Raw genomic sequence first — 25,194 nt, forward strand, 5'->3', positions numbered from 1 at the left:
ATTTCAGCCATGTCTATATAGGTCTCTGGTTCTTGACTGCAAATAGATTCTGGTGCGAACCCAACCTAAAAGTGCAATGGTCGAATTACTCGATGCTGTGTAACAAAAATATGATATCATCGTATATCGATAAAGCTACGCCACATGTGAATTTTTTGAAAATGGCAGTTTTCAATATCATCGTACGTGGTTTTTATTTTCGAAAAAAATGAAAATGTTCATCGATCCCCAAGTAATGTTAAACTATCTGTATTGAGTTTCCCCCCACACAGCAGGTAAAGAAAATCACAAAACAAAATGAAATATTTCGTGAACATTTCTCGATTTTCGAGTCAAAATTGCTAAAATTGTGAGTAAACCTCATGTCAAAAGAATACGTCAAAAAAGTTGACAATCGAATACAGATCTCTCCAAAATAGATAGAAAAAACAAAATGAAATAAATAAAAGGAGAGTCCATCACAACATTTTTTTTAAATTCACATTTCTCTTGGAAAGGTCACCCCGGTTATCTAAGAAAGTAAAATGTTCAGACCTCATACTCAATTTTTACCAAAAAAAAAATCAATTTTTTAATTTAAAAAAAAATTGAAAAGTTTTGGTTTTTAATTAAATAGGTGAGTAAACACAGGACTTTTTTTGAGGAAAGTTCGAAAATATCGAAAAATTGCTATAGAATAAACTAAACAAATGAAAGAATTCGAAAAAAATGAAAAAAAATTGGTTAGGTACTTTTTCAAAACATTTTGAATTTTTGTTTGGTCAAAATTATCCAAATACAAAATCTATCGAATTGCCACATTGAAATTTTACAATTATGGAACATTATTACCTATACCTACTTGAAGAGCAGAAAAAGTGATCAAAATTTTTCATTTTAAAAAGTTCAAAATGACGTAAAAAAATTACGACGAAATTTGGAAATTGATCGGAGTACATACAAAATTAAGCATTCAAGTTTGTACCTCAGTAGGTACTTACCTTGTACTTAAATTATATCAAAAGTTATTTTTCACACTTATTTCAAAAAAAAAAATTTAAACAATAAAAAAATAATTTAGGTGCTTCGATTTTTTTCTCAGAACACTGTGCCAAGAGGGGAGGGGGGTGGGGGTGTGAAAATTAGGGACTTGAAACTTCAATGTCTCCCCCCCCCCTCCCAAGTAAAGAAAATACAAAAAAATGCCCGAGTAAATATACAAAGTTGAACTGTTTTTTTGAAGCTTTTTGATAAAAATAGAGAAACTTTTTGTGGCAATTTTTGGCAATAAGGAGAGAATTTTTGAAATATCTAAAAAAAAAAGGAAAAAAACAAAACAAAAACAATTTTTGGCAAAATAAAACGAGACTTTTCACAATTTCAACAAAGGAAGGGCATTTTTGGCATTTATTCTGGTTAAAAAAAAAAAAACGAAACTTTTGGACAATTATTAAAAGTAAAGCTTTCCAGATTTTTTTTTTGTATAAGTAAAAAATGCATTGTTAAAAAGAGAGAATTTTTAACAATTTTCGGCAAAAAGCAAGACTTTGTCAATTTTAGCAAAAAGTTGCAGATAGATATGACTTTTTGGAAATTATTGGAATTATTGATAAAAAAAAGAATCCCTCGTAAAAAAGCAAGGCTTTTCAGTACCTTTTGAAAAAAAAGTGAAAATCGGTAGAAATTTTGCTAAAAAGCAAGCATTTTTTCAAGAAGCGAATTTTCGACAGTTTTAATCAAAAAGCAGCAAATTTAATTTTGGGAATTATTGGCAAAGATAAGTATTACCTACACTTTTCTGCAATTTTTTTTTCAAAAAGTGAGACTTCTCGATAATTTTTGACATTTTTAGGTAAAAAAGCAACACATTTCTATTGCTAAAAAGATTAAAATTTTTGTAATTTTTTGCAAACGTATCACAAAAAGAAGTGCATATTCGAACTCATCACCCTTGAAAGCCTAATACAGGATATCCACAAGTTGATTCAATTTTTGAAAGAAGTTTTGCTATCTTTGAGGCATTGGTTATTATTGGGGGGGGGGGGGGTGAGAGCAGTAATCCGAAAATGTTGGAAATCAATATTTCGGTAATTCATAGTCATTTTAGCAGCAACTAAACCGAACTTTTTCGACCCCAAAAACCAAAAAAATACACAAAAACAAACCACGAAGAAAAATTTTGACCTGAAAAAAAAACAATTTTTGAAATATACAAACATTTGAGAAAGCAGTATTCAATTTATTTTGTTGTCACGTCGTCGACTTCCTCAGACGAGAAAAAAAATGGAAGTCAACGTTTAAGAACAGTTTCGATCTCTGAAGGGCCATTCGAGCAGATATTTACACGAGCCAAAATTGTCGACAATTCTTTTGATTATAAGACCTTTAAAAAATGAATACTCTGGATACGGTAGAGATGTTCGACACTCACGTAAGCTTGTGAAGGAGAGGGAGGGTAAGGAAGATATAAATACATGGGTGGCGACCTTCCTTCAAAATAAGGGTAATACCTATTTTGTGACCGTCTTTTTATGGTGTGATTAAAACTTGATGAAGTAATTTACATTTATATAATTGTAAATATCTAACAATAGATATTGAAGAATTTCACCTGAAAAAATAACCCCTTCCTCCAAAAAGAAATTGGAAACTTTTTGTTTCAAAACATGAAAAAATTTCAAAATTTTCAAACATTGGATTTTTATAAGGGTGAGGGGGAGAAGAGGTGGAATACTGGGCTAAGCATAGACCCAAAAATTTGAATTTTTTTCTCTACGTCTTGTTTTTTGGCTATAATTTTTTACAATGCTCCATCACATCTCAGATATAATTGAACCCCCTCGCCTCCACTCGATTGTACAATCCTCATCCCATGGCCCATTTCAATTTTCAAGTCTCTCATACGTACTTATAATGGTTAACCTGAAATTTGAGTATTCATTTAAATTCTTGAATTAAAGATCCTTGAATTTCTCACACTCAGTTGTTCGGGCATAGCATTTTCAGACATTCTAGACCCCCCCCCCCCAATCTGAAACCCTCGTACTCTGAACATAATCAAGTATTTACCTACTTCAATTTTCAGCACAAAATTCAAAATTTTCGCAATTAGGGGAATGTTTGTGATTTAAAAAAATTTGAATCATGAAATTTCATCATTTTTTTTAGCAAAAATGGATCCATGTAGCTCTATTGACGTGAGAGAAATGAGATTCTAAAAAAACATTCGTAAAATTAATGAATAGGTACTCGTAATACTTACCTACCAATGCAAATTATCATTATGACTTATGTCGAGATTTGAAAACTCGAGAACTATACTAGTAACACAAGCATAAAACTTGACAACTCGAATTGAAAAAATTTTCAAAATTAGAAAAAAATTAGGAATCAAGCTCGCATCTTTACTGGGAATATTATCATTTTTTTCGCACATCACAGCAAATTTTATTATAAGAAAAACGCACAGCATCTGTTTAGGTACTTCACTTCAGAATTATCAATTAATTTTACAACCATTATTTCAATAGGTACTACAAAATTTCATAATATTGGAGTAAAAATCAGTACTATTTCACTAGATCAGCCTCATTTGTCCTTCAAGTAAAATTATGAATCTCGATTTTCAATGATCTATCATCACGAGCAATTTTGGTGCAAGATTTTTAAGGTTTTTTCACAACATTCGAGTAAGTATCGATGTTTTCCAAGATGAAACTTTAACTTGATTTTCATCGATTTCAATAACATTCATTCGTGCATGTAAATTTCCACAACAATTCGAACGAAAAAAAAACAACAATAACAACAATACACATAACAACACCATCTTGAGAACCACTTAAGAATTCGGCAACGAGTATTTGAAAACAATCTCTTATCATATAAATATTATTTACTTCCACAAGCACACATTTTACACTTCAAACAGTTCCATTCAGTTGAACTCTATGATATTGAAGTCTTTATACAAAAATTGTATTGTAAATTCGCTCAGATGGAATAATTTTTAGATTTTCGTATTCGGCTACTCTACTATATAATACGACTACGAGTACTTTATAAACATAGCTTACTTATTCATTACGAAAACGATGAGATATTCGTACTTACGAGAAAATAAAGTTTCGATGCAACGTGGATCGATCCAGGGCAAATAATTGATTCGTATCGATGAAAAAAATTAAATAATTTTCACAAAAAATGACTACATATTGATGATGGAAAGTTGAGAATACATAGTAGCAAACACATTTCACGTTACAAACATATGATGATGAAAGATCAGTGAACAAGCGAAGTATCTAAACAAACCGACATGGGGCGAGGGACGTGAAGGGAGAACGATGAATACGGAGACCTTGAAAAGACGAACGGATGCCGGATGGAGGGTGGTTTCGAGAAGAACCTCGGAATCTATCGATGCATAGACAAAGTATGCAGCTGTGAAACGTGCGTAGAGACTCCGCGATGAACTACTTTCACCGTGAAATACCTACCTACTATTTTTCACCTACCAACTGAGGCACTCACTCAAAACAAAAAAAAAACAAAAAAACTAAAAAGTAAACCAAGCTAGATCGAAACTCGAAAAAGCTCATTCGATAAACCCAAAACTTTCGTAATCAAAATTTCAGATTCTAAAATTCATTTTTGGATACAGACGAATATTTGAAAATGTAAAAAACTTACAAATCCCGTTTCAAGGGTAATTTTTTAAACGTTTTCATGAAATGAAACTACCTACTAGTTCAGTGGGTCATTCCACGTCAATTGGACCAAGAACGTAGTAGGTGGGTTCAGCGATTTCTTTGAAATTTTTTCAGTGGAAAGACCTTTTGAAGGGTTGACCAATGGCGCAAATCGTAACCCTCTAGCCCATTTTTAACGGCAGCCAGGGGGTGTCAAATTTTTCAGTGAATATAAATTTTATCCATTTCAGCAGTGGATTACTCGATAACCGCGATACCTACCAAAATGGAACTTTTTCTCATAGTTAATGGTTTTGAAAGGCTTTTTGGTGATATCATAAAAATCAGTGTTGCCACTTTTTTTCGTACAAAAAATTAACTCAAAAAGTATCAAAACGTAGTTTTCATATCGTTCCAACTCTCAAAAATGCTGAAAAAAATATATTATGGACAACTTTTCATGCTGAACCACATATTAAAAAATTGGGACTGTAACATGTTGCAAAGTTGATTTTAAAAAAAATTAAAGTTTGCGAAAAAATGTGATTTTTTGATTTAAAACACGAAAAAAAGTTTTGGTAGGTGAAGTTGACTCATTTGACCCCTATTTTTACGTATCTGTTGAAAAAGTTGAAAAACCCCCTTCACTCGGTGAAATTACCTCATCAAAAAAATCAAAATTCGAAAAAATTCAAAAAATAAACAAATTTTTATTTTTTTGCTGCGAGTGTGATTTTCATCAACTTTTTCATGAAATACGTCAGAAAGAGGTCAAAATAAGACACCTGAATAAATTTAAACTTTTTTTTGATGTTTGGAACTGAAAATTGAATTTTTTCGAATTTTGATTTTTTTGTGATGAGTTTATTTTATCGAGTGAAAAGGGGTTTTCAACTTTTTCAACAGATAGGTACGTTAAAATGGCGGTCAAATGGGTCAACTTTACCGATCAAAACGTTTTTTCATGTTTTAAATCAAAAAATCGTATTTTTTCGCAAACTTTAAATTTTTTTAAAGCGAATTTGCGACAAGTTACCATCCCAATTTTTTAATATGCTGTTCAGCATAAACAGTTGTCTATAATATATTTTTTTCAGAATTTTTAAGAGTCGGAGCGATATGAAAACTACGTTTTGAAGATTTTTGAGCTTATTTTTTGCACGAAAAAAAGTGGCAACACTGATTTTTATGATATCACCAAAAAGCCTTTCAAAACCTCTAACTATGGGGAAAAGGTCCATTTCGGTAGGTATCGCGGTTATCGAGTAATCCACTGCTGAAATGGATGATATTTTAGGTTCACTGGAAATCTTTGATACCCCCTCGCTGTCGTTAAAAATGGGCTAGAGGGCTGCGATTTGCGCCATTGGTCATCCCTTCAAAAGGTCTTTCCACTGAACAAAATTTCAAAAAAATCGCCGAACCCACCTACCACTTCTTGGTCCAATTGACGTGAAATGACCCTTGGGTCATTTTGGAGTTCCCAAAGATTTTTCAATTTTTACCAAAAATTTTAAATCGTTCTGGAGGGGGCAAAAATAATTAATTTCAGAAGTACCGATGCACTTTGTAAAATTCATTTGTGGGCCCTTTAGGACGATTTCAAATTTCTGGAAGAATTTAAAAACTCGCTGGAGGCTTCAAAAAGTTAAAACTGCAATCTTGTTTACGAGTAAGATGATCGTTTGGCACTGACCCAGACAATATTTTACTAAAAAAAAAAACTCGCTCGTTATAATTAACTTACACGTTCTTTGAAGTTGTTTTTTTTTCAGTTTTTCTGAAATTTTCCAATCAGCAAGAAATTTAGCTTCGAACTCGTTTTCCTGTGATTTCGCGGTAACTACCTACCTAAAATGGTCAAGATGTTCGCAATATTCAGGGGCGGGGGTTCAACCGGACCCGAGTGAAGCAAGGACAGGGCTAGTACTCAATTTTTCCACCGAAAAAGTAATTTTCTTACTGAAAAAGCTCGAAAAATTAACAAAAAAGTAATCGAAAAGTAGTTATACCTACCTAAATTTAAAAAATAGTCAAAAAAATGATAAAATGCGAGCAAAACGTTTTAATATACAGAAAAAAATCACCAGAAAGAATAAAGAATAAGCATTAGCCTACGAATTGAAATGTACATACATATTTAATTTTGAATAAGTTGGATATTTCAAATTTTTTAAATGAAAAATCGAGACTTTTTGACAATTTTTTTGGCAGCAAAGAAAAGGATTACAGTTTCTGGCCAAAAAGCGAGACATTCGGACAATGCTTTAAAAAAAAGTAAAAACTCGAAATTTCCTTTAAAAATGACTATTTTTAGAAATTTTGCTAAAAATCGACAATTTTTAGCAAAGAGCAGGATTTTGACAATTTTAGCAAAGAGAAGAATATTGTGAGAAGTATTGGGAAAATTTGATATGATTTTAGTAAAAATTGGCAATTTTTGAGAATAAGAAATCAAGTATGTACATCTTTTTGCAATTTTTTTTTCAAAGTGAGATTTTTCACTTTGCAACTCATGGCAATTTTACGTGAAAAATCGAGACTTTTCAACTGCAAAAAAGCTAAAATTTTCAGCAATAGGGAAGACTCTTGGACAATTATTGGCAAAAAATAAAACTTTTTGGAATTTTTGGCAAAAAGCCGAGAATTTTGACAATCTCAAGCAAAAATCAAGACAGACTATTTTTGGGGAAACGCACGAATTTTTGGCAAATATTGGCCGAAAAAAATTTTCTTTTTCGCAATCTTCGTTGAAAATAGGAGATGTTTCTTGGTCATTGACAAATTCAAAACAAAAAGAAAGAAGAAGAAGTCGTAAATGATCATAAAAATACGTACGTAGTATAATATTATAGGTATTTATTTATTGTGTATACAAATTGAACTAAAACTACACAATTGAGCAAAATATTTGTTCATGAGAAATGAAAAAAGTATCAATGCATCTCTGTATGTTCTCGTGGCTAAAAATTCAACGTACAAACAGGTATGTAAAAACATAACATAACAATACAAACTTATTAATGTAACTAAAGTGTAAAAAAAGTTTTAGCGAATCACTACACAGTTTATGTTCACTTCGTGTGGAAATTATCGGAAAACAAGCAGCATAAAAATAAGTAAAAAAAAAAAATCCCAATGTATACATATTTGAAAATCAAACATGCTCAATTCACCTGAATTATTCGACATGATTGACTTCTAAAAATTACCAAAATATAATACAGTTCAATTTCAAAATACAATGGTAGTCTCACGACATTGAATTTCACAGAGAAATCTCAACGCTGGTCGCATTTTAAATGGTTCCACTTAAATGAGCCAACTAGATCAAAACTTCCCAACAACCATGATAAAAATCGCTCAAAATGCTTTGTTTCGAACCTACGGTCATATCTACACTCCCGATTAATTAATACAAACTCCTTCAAACGACGAATCATACGCTCTTTTATCACTCGTTTAGTGTCTTCTGCCGAAGCAAATCTATCCACGAATGTGATCAGCGTTTCTATAGGAGGATTCTTTAAGCAGGGATAGGACGATAAATTGTCTGGAGTTGAAGGTGACGACATAAGTTGATTCTTAAATTCTGACGATTGATCTTTATTGTTGAAAGTATCGTCGATAAATACCCTAAATTCGCCGACTCTTTTAACCAGAGGAAGAGTAATACCGCTTTTTTCTCCGAGAAAAGTTGATCGCAAAAGCTGCAGCTTGTAATCTTTCGCTGCTTGGACTTCGGGCCAATAAAAGTTGAGCAAATCGTTCAATTCTTCGAACATGCCAAAACTTAATAGCTTGCTACACACGTTGTGCACATTTTCACTTTTTGCTAAAATGCTATCCTTGATTTGGGCAATTTCTTCATCGTTTTCGAAGCAAAGTTTCATTATTCCGAGTAAATCTTCGCTTCGGGTGCCTTCGATCAAATGAGGCCAACTGTCGCGCCAAAATGCCCTCCTTTGCTCAAAAGTGGCCGATGAAAGAACAAGCAATAAAAATCCGACGAAACGTCTACTGCGTGGAAACGAATGCGTATTTTCAAATACTCTGGTGTCGGATAGAATATTTTCGACTATCGATCGTTTCAAATCAGGCGTGATACTGTTCCAAATTACCGAACAATTATACATCCAGTACCGAAGTTCACTCGAACACCCTTTGAAGGCTGATTTTTGCTCGAATTTCAACATTTTGATGACCAATGTTCTTAAATTACTTTCACTCATTTTATTTTTGATAAAATTCCACGTCGGTTCAAGGAACCAGTAGTTACAGAGATCATGGTCCAGCAGATTGAGTATCAAATCGCAACCATTTCTACTAACGAATTCATCGAGCTGTTGATCGTTAAGTTTGGATAACACGAACGTAACAAACAATTTGATATCATGATTGTAAGTGTCTATGGCTTTTCTCATTCGATTTTCAAGATGAGGTACACGATCCCAAAAATACTCCAGCGATGATCTATTCTCAACCATGTGGTATTCAAACTCATCGATAGGAATCTCATCCAAGTCATCGTTGAGACGGCATGTCCAATAATACAATTGCGAGCATTCTTCAAAATCAGACAAATCAGTACTACGATCAAAGTCAAAACTCTCACTCTCACATACAGATGGCCAAATTCGGGTGATATCGTCTTCGAAAAAATACATACAAGCTATAGCGAATTTTTCGTCCTCACTAAATCTATCACAAACCATCATGCGTTTCGCTGTTCTCACATAATGGATAGTGCCACTATAGTCAGCGACGAAATCGTCGAAGTCTTCCAAAACAGAGTTAGCATAGTCATCGTGTCTGTCGAATCGATCGAATATACTGTTGAAGTGTACACTAAGCCAGTCATCCATTGAAGGCCCAAATCTTGAGATATATTCGTCGACAACATCGTAAATTACTGATGGCAAATCAGGGAGTACAGTTTTTGACGATATATTCAACGTGAGTGGATCAAATCTTCCTAAAGTGTCGTTCGTTCGGTGTTTGCGAATTTCATTACGCCAGATTTCCAGGCTAATTGCGATGGCTGATAGATCTTTCAAGGATACTGGAGTCGGTTGAGCGATATCATACACAACAGGTACTATCTCATCCATTTCTGAGATTCTTGATTCTGAACTGGTACAAATTAAAACCTGCAATCGTAACGAGCGAATTAATTCGATGAAGAGAGCAGCTGGCCGGAAATTGATAGGCAAGGAAAATAAAATACGGTTTGTTTTGGTGACGAATGAAAAAAATTTCGTTCACTATTCCCCAAAATCGATTTTTCAATTTCAATCGTGATATACTTTTCAGCAGAGAAGTTTCAATATTAAAACACTCGTTAAATTTGAACTACAATAATGGGGGATCATTCCGTATGAAATCAGCATAATTTTGGGTAAAAGTACCTAGGTATACAGAGGCATTATAGAATCTAACGGATTTTTTGTTGTTGAAAAAATCACTACTTTTTTCAACAAAATTTTCAAAATGCTTTCAACTCAATTCTCCCTCCTCCCATACGCACAGAACAAATAATTGATAAAGTCAAATTTTTTTCACAGGGTAATATTTTCAAAAAAAGTGAAATTTTGAAAAAAGTATTTTTTGTGATTTCATCAGAAATTAACCTTTTTCCAATGATTTGCAGGCTTTTCAGCGTGTCCATTATTTCTGGCAAGTCATTTTCCCTGTATTTTCCAGGTTTTCCAGACCATGCAATCTTCCTGAACATTTTTTCCAATTTTCGATAGGTACTTACGCATCCCATATTTCAATTTAAGAAGACGTTTCGGGGGGGGGGGGTTAATTTTTTTTCATATCTCTTCGAGCTGGATATTTCTTCAGTTATAAAAAAACACTCACGTTAACTGACTAAAAATATTTTACGAACAAATTGATTCGCTTTTTTTAAAATACTTGTACAGCAATAATTGATCTGTTTACAATCGAATAGAATCATTTACGAACGATTTTGGCCATTGAACAAATTGATTGATTTCTAGATGAATCATTCGCGAACGAGTTGATCAATATTCACTGAATCATTCGCGAACGAATTGATTCGTATAAGTGACTTGTTCGCAAACGAATCGATTCATTTACTCAGTTTTTGATGAATCATTCGCGAACTAATTGATTCGTATACGTGACTCGTTCGCGAACGAATCGATTCATTTACTAAATTTTTGGTGAATCATTCGCGGACGAATTGATTTATACATATAAGTGACTCACCCGCGAACGAATCGATTCATATACTCAATTTTTGATGAATCATTCGCGAACGAATTGATTCATATAAGTGACTCGTTCGCGAACGAATCGATTCATATACTCAATTTTTGATGAATCATTCGCGAACGAATTGATTCGTATGAGTGACTCGTTCGCGAACGAATAGATTCATTTACTCAATTTTTGGTGAATCATTTCACGAACGAATTGAATTATTTTTTGTGAATTATTTGCGAACGAATTGATTCATAAATAATGAATCATTGGCGAACGAATCAATTCATACGATTAATTTTTGGTAAATCATTCACGAACGAATTTTTCAGTTATTAGTAAATCATTCGCGAACGAATATAGTTGATGAATTATTCGCGAATGACTCGATTCATTGAATTATTTTTCGTGAATCATTCGCGAACGACTCGATTTATTCAATTAATTTTTGGTTAATTATTCGCGAATAAATCGAGTAATTATCGAGTCCAAAATTGATCCGCGTACATTCGAAATAAGAAAATCGATATATTCCAACATTTTCTGTCAAAAATCAACTTGCAAAAATTAAAAATCGTTTAAAAAATTGAAAAAAAATTTTGTGCCAGGGGTACGATTTGCACCTTGTACATCCGCACAGCAAGCCAGTTTCTTCGCCACAGGGCTACCGCTGTCTTTTCCAAAATGTATTTTTAAAAGGTACCTCTACCTACACATGTTGCTAAAATATTTAAAATAAGAAAATCGATAAATTTTCATTTGTATTTTCGTGAAATTGATCGATAAACGTATCGTTTAAACGTCCATCGTATCATTAAAATTATCCTTGAATTTTTGCTCGAACTCGAATTTCAAAAATCTATCCGCGAGTATTCAAATTTTGAAATTATACAAAAATCGATAAATTTCATGGGGTAAAATGGCACATGAAAAAAATCATTAAATAAAAATATTATTTTCTCAGGAACGGCTGAACCGATTTTGATGAAATTTAAAATTTCACCCCTTGGATACTTTGTCATCATCATCATCATGTTTCAAAAGTTCACAGCTTCCGAGTTTATCGAGCGACAAAACGCAAATTTTCACAGGGTGACTCAGGGCCTATTCTAAGGCGCAGCTCCGCACATTTTGCGCAGTTCCAAAAAAAATGTGTGTAGTTCCAAATTAGTTTGCGCAGTTTCAAAAATTCAGCTGCGTACATTTTTCATTTTACTCATTAAAAAACAATTTTGAACAAACACAAAAGTCATAAAGATAGACAATGAATATGAGAAGTATTTGTGTAAGTTCGAAAAATCAGAAAATTACCAAAAACCATGGATTTTTACTTCTTTGAAATAAAAATTTTCAAAAGTTTTCGCCCTCGCTTCGCTCGGGCCAAATCATTTTCCCTTTACATTCTCTGATTACAAATTAGAGAGTAGACAAATTGTCTTATTCTCACATTAGAAATAATACTGTTTCACATGAAATTTACCAAAAGACGGCCTCTCTTCATTCCTGTTATAACTATGTACCAGAAAGTCCCAATTTTTTGCTAAAATACCAAAAAAAAGGTCCTATTTTTTGTCAAAAATTCATAAACAATTTGAAAACAGGTACTTATACTTAATTTTGTCCTGAAAAAATGAAGAATTGTGAATTTTTGAGAGCTTTTGCCCTCGTATTCCTACATTTGAAAATGTTTTAATTTCCTGAAAACAAAAAATTTTGATGCCATGAAATTTAACTTTCTGTATCAAGATTGATGTTGTTTTGCATTTCGAATTATCAATTTTTCACAGCTTTCACCCTCGTTTCGCTCGGGCGAGATCATTTTTCTGTCCTTTCTCTGACCAAAATTAGTGAAGAGTAGAAAAATTGACTTCTTGCATTAAAAATAGGTACTTAATGTCGTTTTACTTCTGAAAAATCATTAATTTTCAAAGGCTTTTGCCCTCGCTTTGCTCGGGCCTTCATCATCATTTCTGATCAGTCGCATTGTGAGCTATGTTTGCGCAGCTCCAAATTTTCCTTAGAATAGGCCCTGGGGTGACTTTGCATTAAAAATTAAATTTCTCAGGAACGCCTCCACCGATTTTAATCGAATTTATTACCTTACAACTAGGTTACTAGCCGGATTTTTCGACATCATCATCATGTTCCAAAAGTTCAAAGTTTCCGAGATTGTTTTTTGATATGTTATTCTACATGAAAAAGACTAAAACTGAGAATTTTTTCAGAATTTTTACTCGTGGACATCGGGTTATAGGTATTTAAATTACAAGTTTTTTAGTCGATTTTTTTTAGGTTGTTGAAAGTGACAACACTGATTTTGATATCATTCGTCGATTACCCACTCAAAGTACTACAATTTGAAAAAAAATTGAAAATTCTATACCACGTACAGCCGGAACACCTTGCAACTGAAATGTTCCATTTTCGGCCATTTTGGAAAACTTCGAAGCCCCACAGCTTCGATAAAAAAAAATCGAAAAAATGTCCGGTTCGTGCCATTTGTCATCGTTTGATGACCTCTAAACATGATCTGATTTTGAAAAAAAATCGAAGACCCCTCATGCAAAAATCCGTCGATTTGGGATGGAATGACCCACTGCAGAGCGGGGAAATAACGTAATAAAGCGAGGGCGAAAAGGAAAAAATTGGCACGTTAATTTTTTCTTCGGGAATGTGTTCAGATGAACCCCCTGAACTACCAAAAAAAAACCGACCCTCCTACACCTGGAGCTAATTTTTTAGGGGGCTAAAACCGGTTGCGATTCATGTTTTTTGCGTTTTACTCCGCAAATATTAGGTTTACGATAAAAAGTACCACAACAAAAAATATTCCCCTTCAAATTCTCTACAATTTGATATTACGCTCGATACCCATCCCTCAAGAGGGGTGTCTAAAAAAAGGGGTGGAAAGAGTGGGTGTTTCAAAACAGGTCAGTTCAATAAATTGATCAAAGTTACTACTTAATATCATTCGTTTTCGTTCAATTTTTTTTTACAAAGTCTACTCACCCAACTATTAATCACACCACCATTGATTGGTCTTCATCCCTCCTTGGGGGTTGGTGGGGGATGCTTGATTTTTCTAGTAACACACAACTGAATCATATATTTGAAAAACGAATCTGGACATGCGATATATCGAATAGTATGTTTTCGAGGTCGCTGAGTACGAATATGAACTTATTTTTTGAGTCCCACTCCCCAATGACCCTCTGTGCCCTAACAAGGGGGCCAAAATTTCAAAAAATCATCAAAAAATCAAGTGATATATCAAATGGAATGTTTTTGAGGTCGCCAAGCACAAATATGAACTTATTTTCCGAGTCCTGCCACACAATGTCTCTCTGTGCCCCAGAAAAAAGGCCTTTGGTAGTTCAGGGGGTTGATCTGAACACATTCCCGAAGAAAAAATTGATGTGCCAATTTTTTCCTTTTTATAACCGCTATTTGCCTGGTCTACTATCAATAATTGAGATTTAAAAAAAAAGAAAAAAACCATAAATGATCATAAAAATACAAATTACAGAGTAAGTAGTATTCCTACATATTTATTTATTTACCGACGTGTATACAAATTGAACTAAAACTACATATACTTACTCAAGAAAAATATTCGTTCATGAAAAATGAAAAGAGTATCAATGCATCTCTGTATGTTTAAAACAAACTTAATGTAAGTAACTAAAATATTAAAAAAAAGTTTTAGCGAATTATTACCAACACAGTTTCATTTCGCGAGCAAATTATTAAAAAAAAAAAAAAAAAACAAAAAAGCTAAAAATAAGTAAAAACGAATCTCAATGTAGGTACTAGGTAGGTAGGTATGTATTTAAAAATCAAACAAGCCCAACTCAGTACTTGCCTGAATGAAATAGACATGATGGAAGTCTGAAAATTACCAAATAGTTCAATTTCAAAACACAATGGTATAGCCAAACGACATTGAATTTCACAGAGAAATTATTCTCAAAACCGGCCGACTTTAAAACGGATCTTCCTAAATATGCCATCTAATACAGCATCTGGAGACAACCATGATAAAAATTGAACAAAAGCAGGTGTTTCGAACCTACGGTCGTATATACGAGTATGCTGGCGACTCCCTGAACCGAACAACTGCACCAACGTTGTACTCATTCTTCCTTTTATCTTTCGTTTAGTGTCTTCCGCCGAAGTAAATGAATCCACAAATTTCATCAGCTCTTCCAAAGGAGGTTCCGTTGAGCATGAATAGGACGATAAAATGTCTGGAGTTGCAGGTAACGACAAAAGCTGATTCTTAAATTCTGATGATTGATCTTTATGGTCGAAAGTACCGTCGATAAATACACTAAATTCGTTGACTCTTTTCACAAGTGGAAGAGTAAAACCGCTTCTTTCTCCGAGAAAAGTTGATCGCAAAAGCTGCAGCTTGTAATCTTTCGCTGCTTCAACTTCGGGCCAGTAAAAGTTCAGCAAATCGTTCAATTCTTCGAACATCCCAGAACTTAATAGTTTGCTACACCAGATACGCACATGTTCACTTTTCGCTAAAATGCTACCCTTGAATTGGGCAATTTCTTCTTCATTTTCGAAGCAAAGTTTCATTATTTCAACTAAATCTTCACTTCGAGTGCGTTCGATCAAATGAGGCCAACAACCGCGCCAAAATGTGCTTCTCTGCTCAAAAGTGGCCGATGAAAGAATAATCGATAAAAATTCGATGTAACGTTTGTAATTACATGAAAACGTAGAAATGTTCTGAAAAAAACGCCCTGTCGGATAAAATGTCTTTGATCATTGATCGTTTTAAATTAGGCGCGATACTGTTCCAAATTACCGAACAATGATACAACCAATTCGGAGGTTCTCCCGAACATCCTTGAAACGATGAGGCCTGCTCAAGTTTCAACATTTCGATGACCAATGTTCTGAAAGTAACTTCGGTCATTTTATTTTTAATAAACATCCACGTTGGTTGAAGGTACCAGTTGCCAGGGAGACCATCGTTTAGCAGATTGAGTATCAATTTACAACCCTTTGTATTAACAAATTCATCGAGCTGTTGATCATTCAGTTCTGATAACACGAATGTAACAAACAATTTTAAATCAAGATTGAAAATCATCACGGCCTTTTCCATTCGCTTTTCAAGCGGTAAACGATGCCAAAAATACTCTAATGATGGTCTACTCTCAATATTGTGGTAGGCAAGCATAAGTTCGTCAAGAGATCCGCCATTAAAGACAGGAGTCTCATCCAACTGATTCTTGAGACGCAATATCCAATAATACAATTGCGGGCATGCTTTAAAGTACAATGTATTCAAGTCGAAACTCTGGCACACAGATGGCCAAATTCGTGTGATATCGTCTTCAAAAAAATACGTACAAGCTATAGCGAATTTTTCATCCTCACTAAGTCTATCACAAATCATCATGCGTTTCGCTGTTCTCACATAATCGACAGCACCGCTATAGTCAGCGACGAAATCGTCAAAATCTTCCAATACAGAGTTTACATAGTTCCTGTCGGATCGATCGAATACACTGCTATAGTGAGCACTCAGCCAGACATCCATTGAAGGCCCAAATCTTGAGATATATTCGTCGACAACATCGTAAATTACTGATGGAAAATCAGGAAGTAATGCGGATTTTGAAGAGATATTCAATCTGAATGGATCAAATCTTCCTAAAGTGCGGTTCGTGCGATGTTTGCAAATTTCATTGCGCCAGATTTCCAGGCTAACTGCGATGGCTGATAGATCTTTCAAGGATACTGGAGTCGGTTGAGCGATATCATATACCACAGGTACTATCTCAACCATTTCTGAGATTCTTGATTCTGAACAGGTACAAATTCGAACCTGGAATCGTAACGAGCGAATTAATTCGATAAAGCGAGCAGCTGGCCGGAAATTGATAGGCAAGGGAAATATAATACGGTTTGTTTTGGGGACGAATGAAAAAAATTTCGTTCACTATTTCCCAAAATTGATTTTTCAATTTCAATCGTGATACTTTTCAGCAGAGAAGTTTCAATATGAAAATTGAAAACACTCATTAAATTTGAACTACATTAAGGGGGGATCATTTCGTATGAAATCAGCATGATTTTGTGTAGGTACAGCGGCATTATGGGATATAACGTGTTTTTTTTTATTGAAAGAATCACTACTTTTTTCAACCAAATTTTCAAAATGCTTTCCACTCAGCTCTCCCTCCTCTCATACGCACAAAAAAATTAATAAAGTCGCATTTTTTCACAGGATAGTATTTTCAAAAAAAAGTGAAATTTTGAAGAAAAAAAACGTCTAAACTTTTTTTCAATGATTTGAAGGCTTTTCGGGGTGTCCATTACTTCTGGAAAGTCATTTTCCCTGTCTTTTCCAGGTTTTCTAGACCAATTTTCCTGAACATTTTTTCCAATTTTCTATAGGTACCTTACGCATCCCATATTTTGATTTAAGAAGACGTTGGGGAAAAAAACTGCTGAAGTGGGGAGAGGGGAAAATTGGGGCTAAAACATACCCACTAGTAATAATCGCTACAGGAGGGGGGGTTGGTTTTGTGAGATATGTCTATCTTATGATGCTAGGAAGAGGGGGGAAAAATTAACCCAAACATAGCGAGGGCAAAAGCTTTAGAAAATTCTCATTTTAATATGTGAAAAAACAATGTTTTTTTATAAGAGGAGGTTGATTGTTTTGCCTTCAAAATTTCAGAATTTGAATGATTTTTTTTAGAAATTTCAAGTCTGAAATAGAAAAGCATAAATTCCCAAACAAAGTGAGGGCAAAAGCTCACCAAATTTCGGGTATTGAGAAGTAAAAAAAAACATTTTTTTTAGATCTGAGGAGTTTATTTTTGGATTTACATGCACATTTTTTTGAGTTTGAATATAGATTTTCAGAAAGTTTGATTTTGAAAAAGAAAAATCAACAGGCCTGAGCGAAGCGAGGGCCGAAGTTTTTGAAAATTAATTATAATCCGTGTAGTTACCCAGTAAATTATGGATTTTTTTTTACAATAAGTCAATTTTGTAATTATTCCATTCGACATTCAAGAGTTAAGTACCTACCTCTACCTTGAACAGGTGCAGAAATTTAGAAATGGAAAAACCGTGCTTAGCTTGAGCAAAGCGAAGGCAAAATATTTCAAAAATGTGCTATTAAGTTTCAAAAAAGTCGGCATATAAGTCTTTTTCTAGACCAAAAATTTTCAAAATTTATCAATAACGTTATATTTCTACCAGAGCTATGGGTCCGAAACAATTTTGGGATTGGGTTTCGGTTTTGGGATCAAAATTTCTTCATTTCGGGATTGGATATGTTTTAGTATTGTTCTTCTAGATTTTTATTTCAGTTTCGAGATTGGTTTCGAGATTGGAAACATTTTTTTAGTTCCGAGAAAAATCGATTCTGGTTTCGGAATTTCATTTCAACCATTTTTAAGCCCAAATTGACTAACAGACCCTTCAAGGAGTCTAAAAAATGGGAGTTTTTGAATGCATCTGCAGTGGAGCAATTTTAATCGTCAAATTTTAACAACGACCCTGAGCTCAAGGGGGGGGGGGTCGAGAGCCCCACCCCTCCTGGTTACGCCGCTGGGTAAGAAAGTACCTAGTCGTCGACTCGAAAAAAGTGTATTTCAAGTCAGAATCAAAGGTCACGACTGACGTAATTTCAAATTACAGTTCGCACTAATACAGCCATTTTAAAAATTGCAACTTTCCATTGAAAGTTCAACTTTCAACTATTGAAAACTTCAAATAACGTTTTTGAATTGGATAAGTAAGTATTTACTTACTTCTTTTTGAAGAAGTGAGAATTTTTGAAGTTTTTTGGCAAAAAGGAAAACTTTTACAAATTTCAGCAAATAGCGATGCTTCTTTTTTTTTTTGCAATTTTGTTAAAAAGCGACGGTTTTTGTCGATTTGGCAAACTACAATAGTTATTCGGATAATCTCAGTTGAAAGTAGAACTTTTTGGAAAATTATTAGCAAAAAAATGATACTTGAGTACTTTTTTGCAATTTTTGTCGAATAGTTTTATCATTGTTTTCATGTGTTCGCCACAATACGGTGAGGAGGGAAGAGGGGTGCCTACGCGGAATTACGAGTACATCCTCTTGAAGATTCATTTTCCAGGTTTTAGCTTTTGTTTAAAACAGCGGTGAAATTTTCTCAATAGGTTTGTTTTAAAATTATAGCACGTCAAATGGTATTTCTCGTCAATTCGTTGACGAATTGCGGGGGAGGGACATTTTTTTCAAATGTTCGTCTACACATTGGTAAAAAGTCTCAAAAATAGGAAACTTTTCATTTTTTTAAATTTCTGATGGTATTTTTGCAATAAGTGCCAAACTTGTAATTTTTTTTTCTCGAAAATAAAAAGAAATACCAGTCTAATTTTTTGAAATGTTATTCTACATCAGAAGGACTAAAACTGAGAATTTTTTCAGAATTTTTACTCGCAGACATCTTGGTTATATTTAAATTTCAAGTTTTTAAATCGATTTTTTTAGGTTTTTGAAAATGGCAACATCGATTTTGACATCATTCGTCGATTACCCACTCAAAGTACTACAATTTGGGAAAAAAGTTCAAAATTCTGTGCCACGTACAACCTGAGCAATTTGCAACTGAAATTTTCCATTTTTGGCCATTTCGGAGAACTTCAAAGCCTCACAGCTTCAATAAAAAAAATTGAAAAAATGTCCGGCTCGTCTCATTTGTCATCGTTTGATGATCTCTAAACATGATCTGATTTTTAAAAAAATCGAAGACCCCTCATGCAAAAATCCGCCAATTTGGCATGGAATGATTCACTATCAATAATTGAAATTTAAAAACAAAGAAGAAAAAAAAGAAACCATAAATGATCATAAAAATACAGATTACAGAGTAAGTTGAATCGTACATATTTATTTATTTACCGACGCGTATACAAATTGAACTAGAACTACACATTCAAGAAAAATATTCGTTGATGAGAAATGAAAAAAGTATCAATGCATCTCTGTTTGTTTAAAACAAACCTAAGCAGCTAAAATATTAAAAAAAGGTTTTAGCGAATTATTACCAACACAGTTTATGTTCATTTCGTGAGCAAATTATCAACAAAAAAAAAAAAAAAGCTAAAAATAACTAAAAACGAATCTCAATGTACGTATTTAAAAATCAAACAAGCCCAACTCAGTACTAACATGAATAAAACCGACACGATGGACCTCTGAAAATTACCAAATAGTTCAATTTCAAAACACAAGGGTAGCCAAACGACATTGAATTTCACAGAGAAATTATTCTCAAAACCGGCCGACTTTAAAACGGATCTTCCTAAACATGCCATCTAATACAGCATCTGGAGACAACCATGATAAAAATTGAACAAAAGCAGGTGTTTCGAACCTACGGTCGTATATACGAGTATGCTGGCGACTCCCTGAACCGAACAACTGCACCAACGTTGTACTCATTCTTCCTTTTATCTTTCGTTTAGTGTCTTCCGCCGAAGTAAATGAATCCACAAATTTCATCAGCTCTTCCAAAGGAGGTTCCGTTGAGCATGAATAGGACGATAAAATGTCTGGAGTTGCAGGTAACGACAAAAGCTGATTCTTAAATTCTGATGATTGATCTTTATGGTCGAAAGTACCGTCGATAAATACACTAAATTCGTTGACTCTTTTCACAAGTGGAAGAGTAAAACCGCTTCTTTCTCCGAGAAAAGTTGATCGCAAAAGCTGCAACTTGTAATCTTTCGCTGCTTCAACTTCGGGCCAATAAAAGTTCAGCAAATCGTTTAGTTCGTCGAACATCCCAGAACTTAATAGTTTGCTACACCAGATACGCACATTTTCACTTTTTGCTAAAATGCTACCCTTGAATTGGGCAATTTCTTCTTCATTTTCGAAGCAAAGTTTCATTATTCCTAGTAAATCGTCACTTCGGGTGCCTTCGATCAAATGAGGCCAACAGTCGCGCAAAAATGTGCTTCTCTGCTCAAAAGTGGCCGATGAAAGAATAATCGATAAAAATTCGATAAAACGTCTGTAACTACATGAAAACGTAGAAATGTTCTGAAAAAATGCCCTGTCGGATAAAATGTCTTTGATCATTGATCGTTTTAAATTAGGCGCGATACTGTTCCAAATTACCGAACAATGATACAGCCAATTCGGAGGTTCTCTCCAACATCCTCCAAATGCTGAGGCCAGCTCGAGTTTCAACATTTCGACGACCAATGTTCTTAAATTACTTTCATTCATTTTATTTTTGATAAAATTCCACGTCGGTTCAAGGTACCAGTAGTTACGGAGACAATCGTTTAGCGTTTTGAGTATCAATTTACAGCCTTCTGTATTAACAAATTCATTGAGCTGTTGATCGTTCAGTTTTGTTAACCCTTAAAGACCCAGGCTAATCCTGAGATGTTGTGTGAAAATGCTTTCAATTTCCTGAATTAGATCATCACAAGCATCACTTTAACCCACAGTTTGCCCCCCAGCCCCTTAAAGCCATCTCGTAAAAGCCGTACCGATTTATTTAATTTTCCTTGAAAACCGAGAAAGCAAAAACCCCAATGAGGTCAATCATGGAACTGAATGATATAGTATCATTAGGTGTACTGAATGAGTGAAAGCATATCCCCAAAGAACACCCCACCCCTTTTTGGGGGTCAAATTTTCAAAAAAGTTGGGATAAAAAAATTGGACCCATGCTCCATTTTTGGATAAACATATTGATGGTAGACCCTTCACAAAATGAAATCATGAAAGGTGTGAAAATGGTGGACCAGAGCGATTTTTTGAAAATTTGATTCGCTTGTCTCGATAAAAACCTGAAAAAACAGAGCATGAATACGCAAAGTACATAATATGGGAAATATTATCAAGTAGGCTTGAAATGACAGAAACAAGAATTGAAAGGAACACAGATGCTTTTAACAGCACATAAGTTCAGATAATCTACAATCCACCCATCAAATCTGTTTATCACTCCGTGGATATTCTTTCTCGATATTTGTCACCAAATAGTTACATCCTACAAAGGTTAGCAGTACGATTGTTTTTCTGCAGAAATATCGAAATAGGTTTATCAACCACTTTGAAAAGCTTTACACAGTCAAATTGTAGCACTCCCTGGCATTTCATAATGTTCAAGCATTCATGAAGAAGTCACTATCCCTTCTCGATCATAGATAATGTAGTTCTACATCATGAAAATTGCACGAGCAGAAGTCGTCGTTTACAATCATGAGATTGTGTCTAGCTTATGACAACAGGATTCAGGGGATTTGCGATTCAGTAAAAAGCTTTCAACTGTTGTTCAACCACAACTCTGAACTTTTGAATGTTTTGAGAAATTCCTGCTGAAGTTGATATTCTTTCTCGATATTTGTCAACAAATAGTTACATCCCGCAAAAGGTTAATGGTACAATTGTTTTTCTGCAGAAGTATCGAAATAGGCTTATCTACCACTTTGAAAAGCTTTACACTGTCAAATTGCAGCTGTCTCTGGCATTTCATAATGTTGAAGCATTCATGAAGAAGTCACTATCCCTCCTCGATCATTGATAGTGAAGTTGTACATCTTGAAAATTGCTTGAGCAGAATTCGTTGTTTCCAATCATAATATTTCATGATGTTGAACTACACTATCAATGATCGAGGAGGGATAGTGACTTCTTCATGAATGCTTCAACATTATGAAATGCCAGAGACAGCTGCAATTTGACAGTGTAAAGCTTTTCAAAGTGGTAGATAAGCCTATTTCGATACTTCTGCAGAAAAACAATTGTACCATTAACCTTTTGTGGGATGTAACTATTTGTTGACAAATATCGAGAAAGAATATCAACTTCAGCAGGAATTTCTCAAAACATTCAAAAGTTCAGAGTTGTGGTTGAACAACAGTTGAAAGCTTTTTACTGAATCTCAAATCCCCTGAATCCTGTTGTCATAAGCTAGACACAATCTCATGATTGTAAACGACGACTTCTGCTCGTGCAATTTTCATGATGTAGAACTACATTATCTATGATCGAGAAGGGATAGTGACTTCTTCATGAATGCTTGAACATTATGAAATGCCAGGGAGTGCTACAATTTGACTGTGTAAAGCTTTTCAAAGTGGTTGATAAACCTATTTCGATATTTCTGCAGAAAAACAATCGTACTGCTAACCTTTGTAGGATGTAACTATTTGGTGACAAATATCGAGAAAGAATATCCACGGAGTGATAAACAGATTTGATGGGTGGATTGTAGATTATCTGAACTTATGTGCTGTTAAAAGCATCTGTGTTCCTTTCAATTCTTGTTTCTGTCATTTCAAGCCTACTTGATAATATTTCCCATATTATGTACTTTGCGTATTCATGCTCTGTTTTTTCAGGTTTTTATCGAGACAAGCGAATCAAATTTTCAAAAAATCGCTCTGGTCCACCATTTTCACACCTTTCATGATTTCATTTTGTGAAGGGTCTACCATCAATATGTTTATCCAAAAATGGAGCATGGGTCCAATTTTTTTATCCCAACTTTTTTGAAAATTTGACCCCCAAAAAGGGGTGGGGTGTTCTTTGGGGATATGCTTTCACTCATTCAGTACACCTAATGATACTATATCATTCAGTTCCATGATTGACCTCATTGGGGTTTTTGCTTTCTCGGTTTTCAAGGAAAATTAAATAAATCGGTACGGCTTTTACGAGATGGCTTTAAGGGGCTGGGGGGCAAACTGTGGGTTAAAGTGATGCTTGTGATGATCTAATTCAGGAAATTGAAAGCATTTTCACACAACATCTCAGGATTAGCCTGGGTCTTTAAGGGTTAACACAAACGTAACAAACAATTTTAAATCACGATCGATGATCTTCACGGCTTTTTGCATTCGATTTTCAAGAGGTAAACGATCCCAAAAATACTCCAGCGATGGTCTATTCTCAACCATGTGGTTGTCAAACATATCTGCGTCAACAGATTCGTCCTCATCGATAGGAATCGCCCCCAACTGATTGTCGAGACGGCATATCCAATAATGCAGTTGCGGACGAATATCAAAAGCAACGGTATACAATTCGAAACTATCATATACAGATGGCCAAATTCGTGTGATATCGTCTTCGAAAAAATACGCACAAGCTATAGCAAATTTTTCGTCCTCACTAATTCTATCACAAACCATCATGCGTTTCGCTGTTCTCACATAATCAATAGTGCCACTATAGTTAGCGACGAAATCGTCAAAGGATTCCAAAACGTAGGTAGTATAGTGTCTTCCTTCTTGATGTTTGAATATACTGGTATAGTGATCACTCAGCCAGTCATCCATTGAAGACTCAAATCGTTGGATATATTCATCGATAACGTCATAAATTACTGAAGGTAAGTCAGGAAATAATGCGGATTTTGACGAGATATTCAACGTGATTGGATCAAAAAATCTTCCTAAAGTGTCGTTCGTACGATGTTTGCGAATTTCATTGCGCCATATTTCCAGGCTAACTGCGATTGCTGACAGATCTTTCAACGGTACTGGAGTCGGTTGAGCGATATCATATACGACAGGCGCTATCTCATCCATTTCTGAGATTCTTGATTCTGAACAGGTGCAAGTTCAAACCTGCAATCGTAACGAGCGAATTAATTCGATGAAGCGAGCAGCTGGCCGGAAATTGATAGGCAAGGAAAGTAAAATAAGGTTTGTTTTGATGACGAATGAAAAATATGTCGTTCACTATTCCTCAAAATCAATTTTCCAATTAATTTTCAATCGTGATACTTTTCAGCGGAGAAGTTTCAATATGAAAACACTCATTGAATTTGAACTACAATAATGCAGGATCATTCCGTATGAAATCAGCATGATTTTGAGTAGGTACAGCGGCATTATGCAATCTAACGGATTTTTTTTTTGTTGAAAAAATCACTACTGTTTTCAACCAGTTTTTCAAAATGCTTTCCACTCAACCCTCCTTCCTGAAGTTACCAATATCCAAACGACCAGAAATCACAGTCTGGTAAAAAATGAAGATTAGAAATAAGAATTTATGTCATCGAGAGAGCTTTTTCCATGAAGTTGAAAAATCGCATCGCATAATAATATTCAACACTAAGAAAAAATTGAAATTTTAATCGACAAATCAAAACAATCCTGAAAATTGACTCAATCTGATGCTTTCTGAGTCCAATGGTTTCCATTTCAAAACATTTTATCTGTTAGTTTTGGGATAGAACGTGGAAAAGTGCATCAGAAAATCATCAGACAGGGAGTGAGAAAAGGTAATCTGTAGTCGCAAATAAA

At 34.4% G+C, this 25,194-nt stretch overlaps 2 protein-coding genes across 7 annotated transcripts in view; both read right to left on the reverse strand.

Moving 5' to 3' along the window:
* The window catches only part of LOC135849442 (uncharacterized), a 53,346-nt gene extending 48,824 nt beyond the window's left edge, over positions 1-4,522 (reverse strand). For all 6 annotated transcript variants that reach the window (XM_065369886.1, XM_065369885.1, XM_065369884.1 and 3 more), the window contains exon 1: positions 4,093-4,522. The gene's annotated coding sequence lies outside the window, so the exon portion shown is untranslated. The remainder of the gene's footprint in view (positions 1-4,092) is intronic.
* Positions 4,523-7,527: 3,005 nt separating this feature from the next.
* LOC135847618 (uncharacterized) overlaps positions 7,528-25,194 on the reverse strand; it is a 41,269-nt gene continuing 23,602 nt past the window's right edge. The window contains exon 2 of the mRNA XM_065367249.1: positions 7,528-9,820. Coding sequence (XP_065223321.1) covers positions 7,952-9,781 — 1,830 coding nt within the window. The 5' untranslated portion in view covers positions 9,782-9,820 and the 3' untranslated portion in view covers positions 7,528-7,951. The remainder of the gene's footprint in view (positions 9,821-25,194) is intronic.

The sequence above is a fragment of the Planococcus citri genome, chromosome 5, assembly GCF_950023065.1.
Source record: "Planococcus citri chromosome 5, ihPlaCitr1.1, whole genome shotgun sequence".
In the NCBI taxonomy this organism is placed as follows: domain Eukaryota; kingdom Metazoa; phylum Arthropoda; class Insecta; order Hemiptera; family Pseudococcidae; genus Planococcus; species Planococcus citri.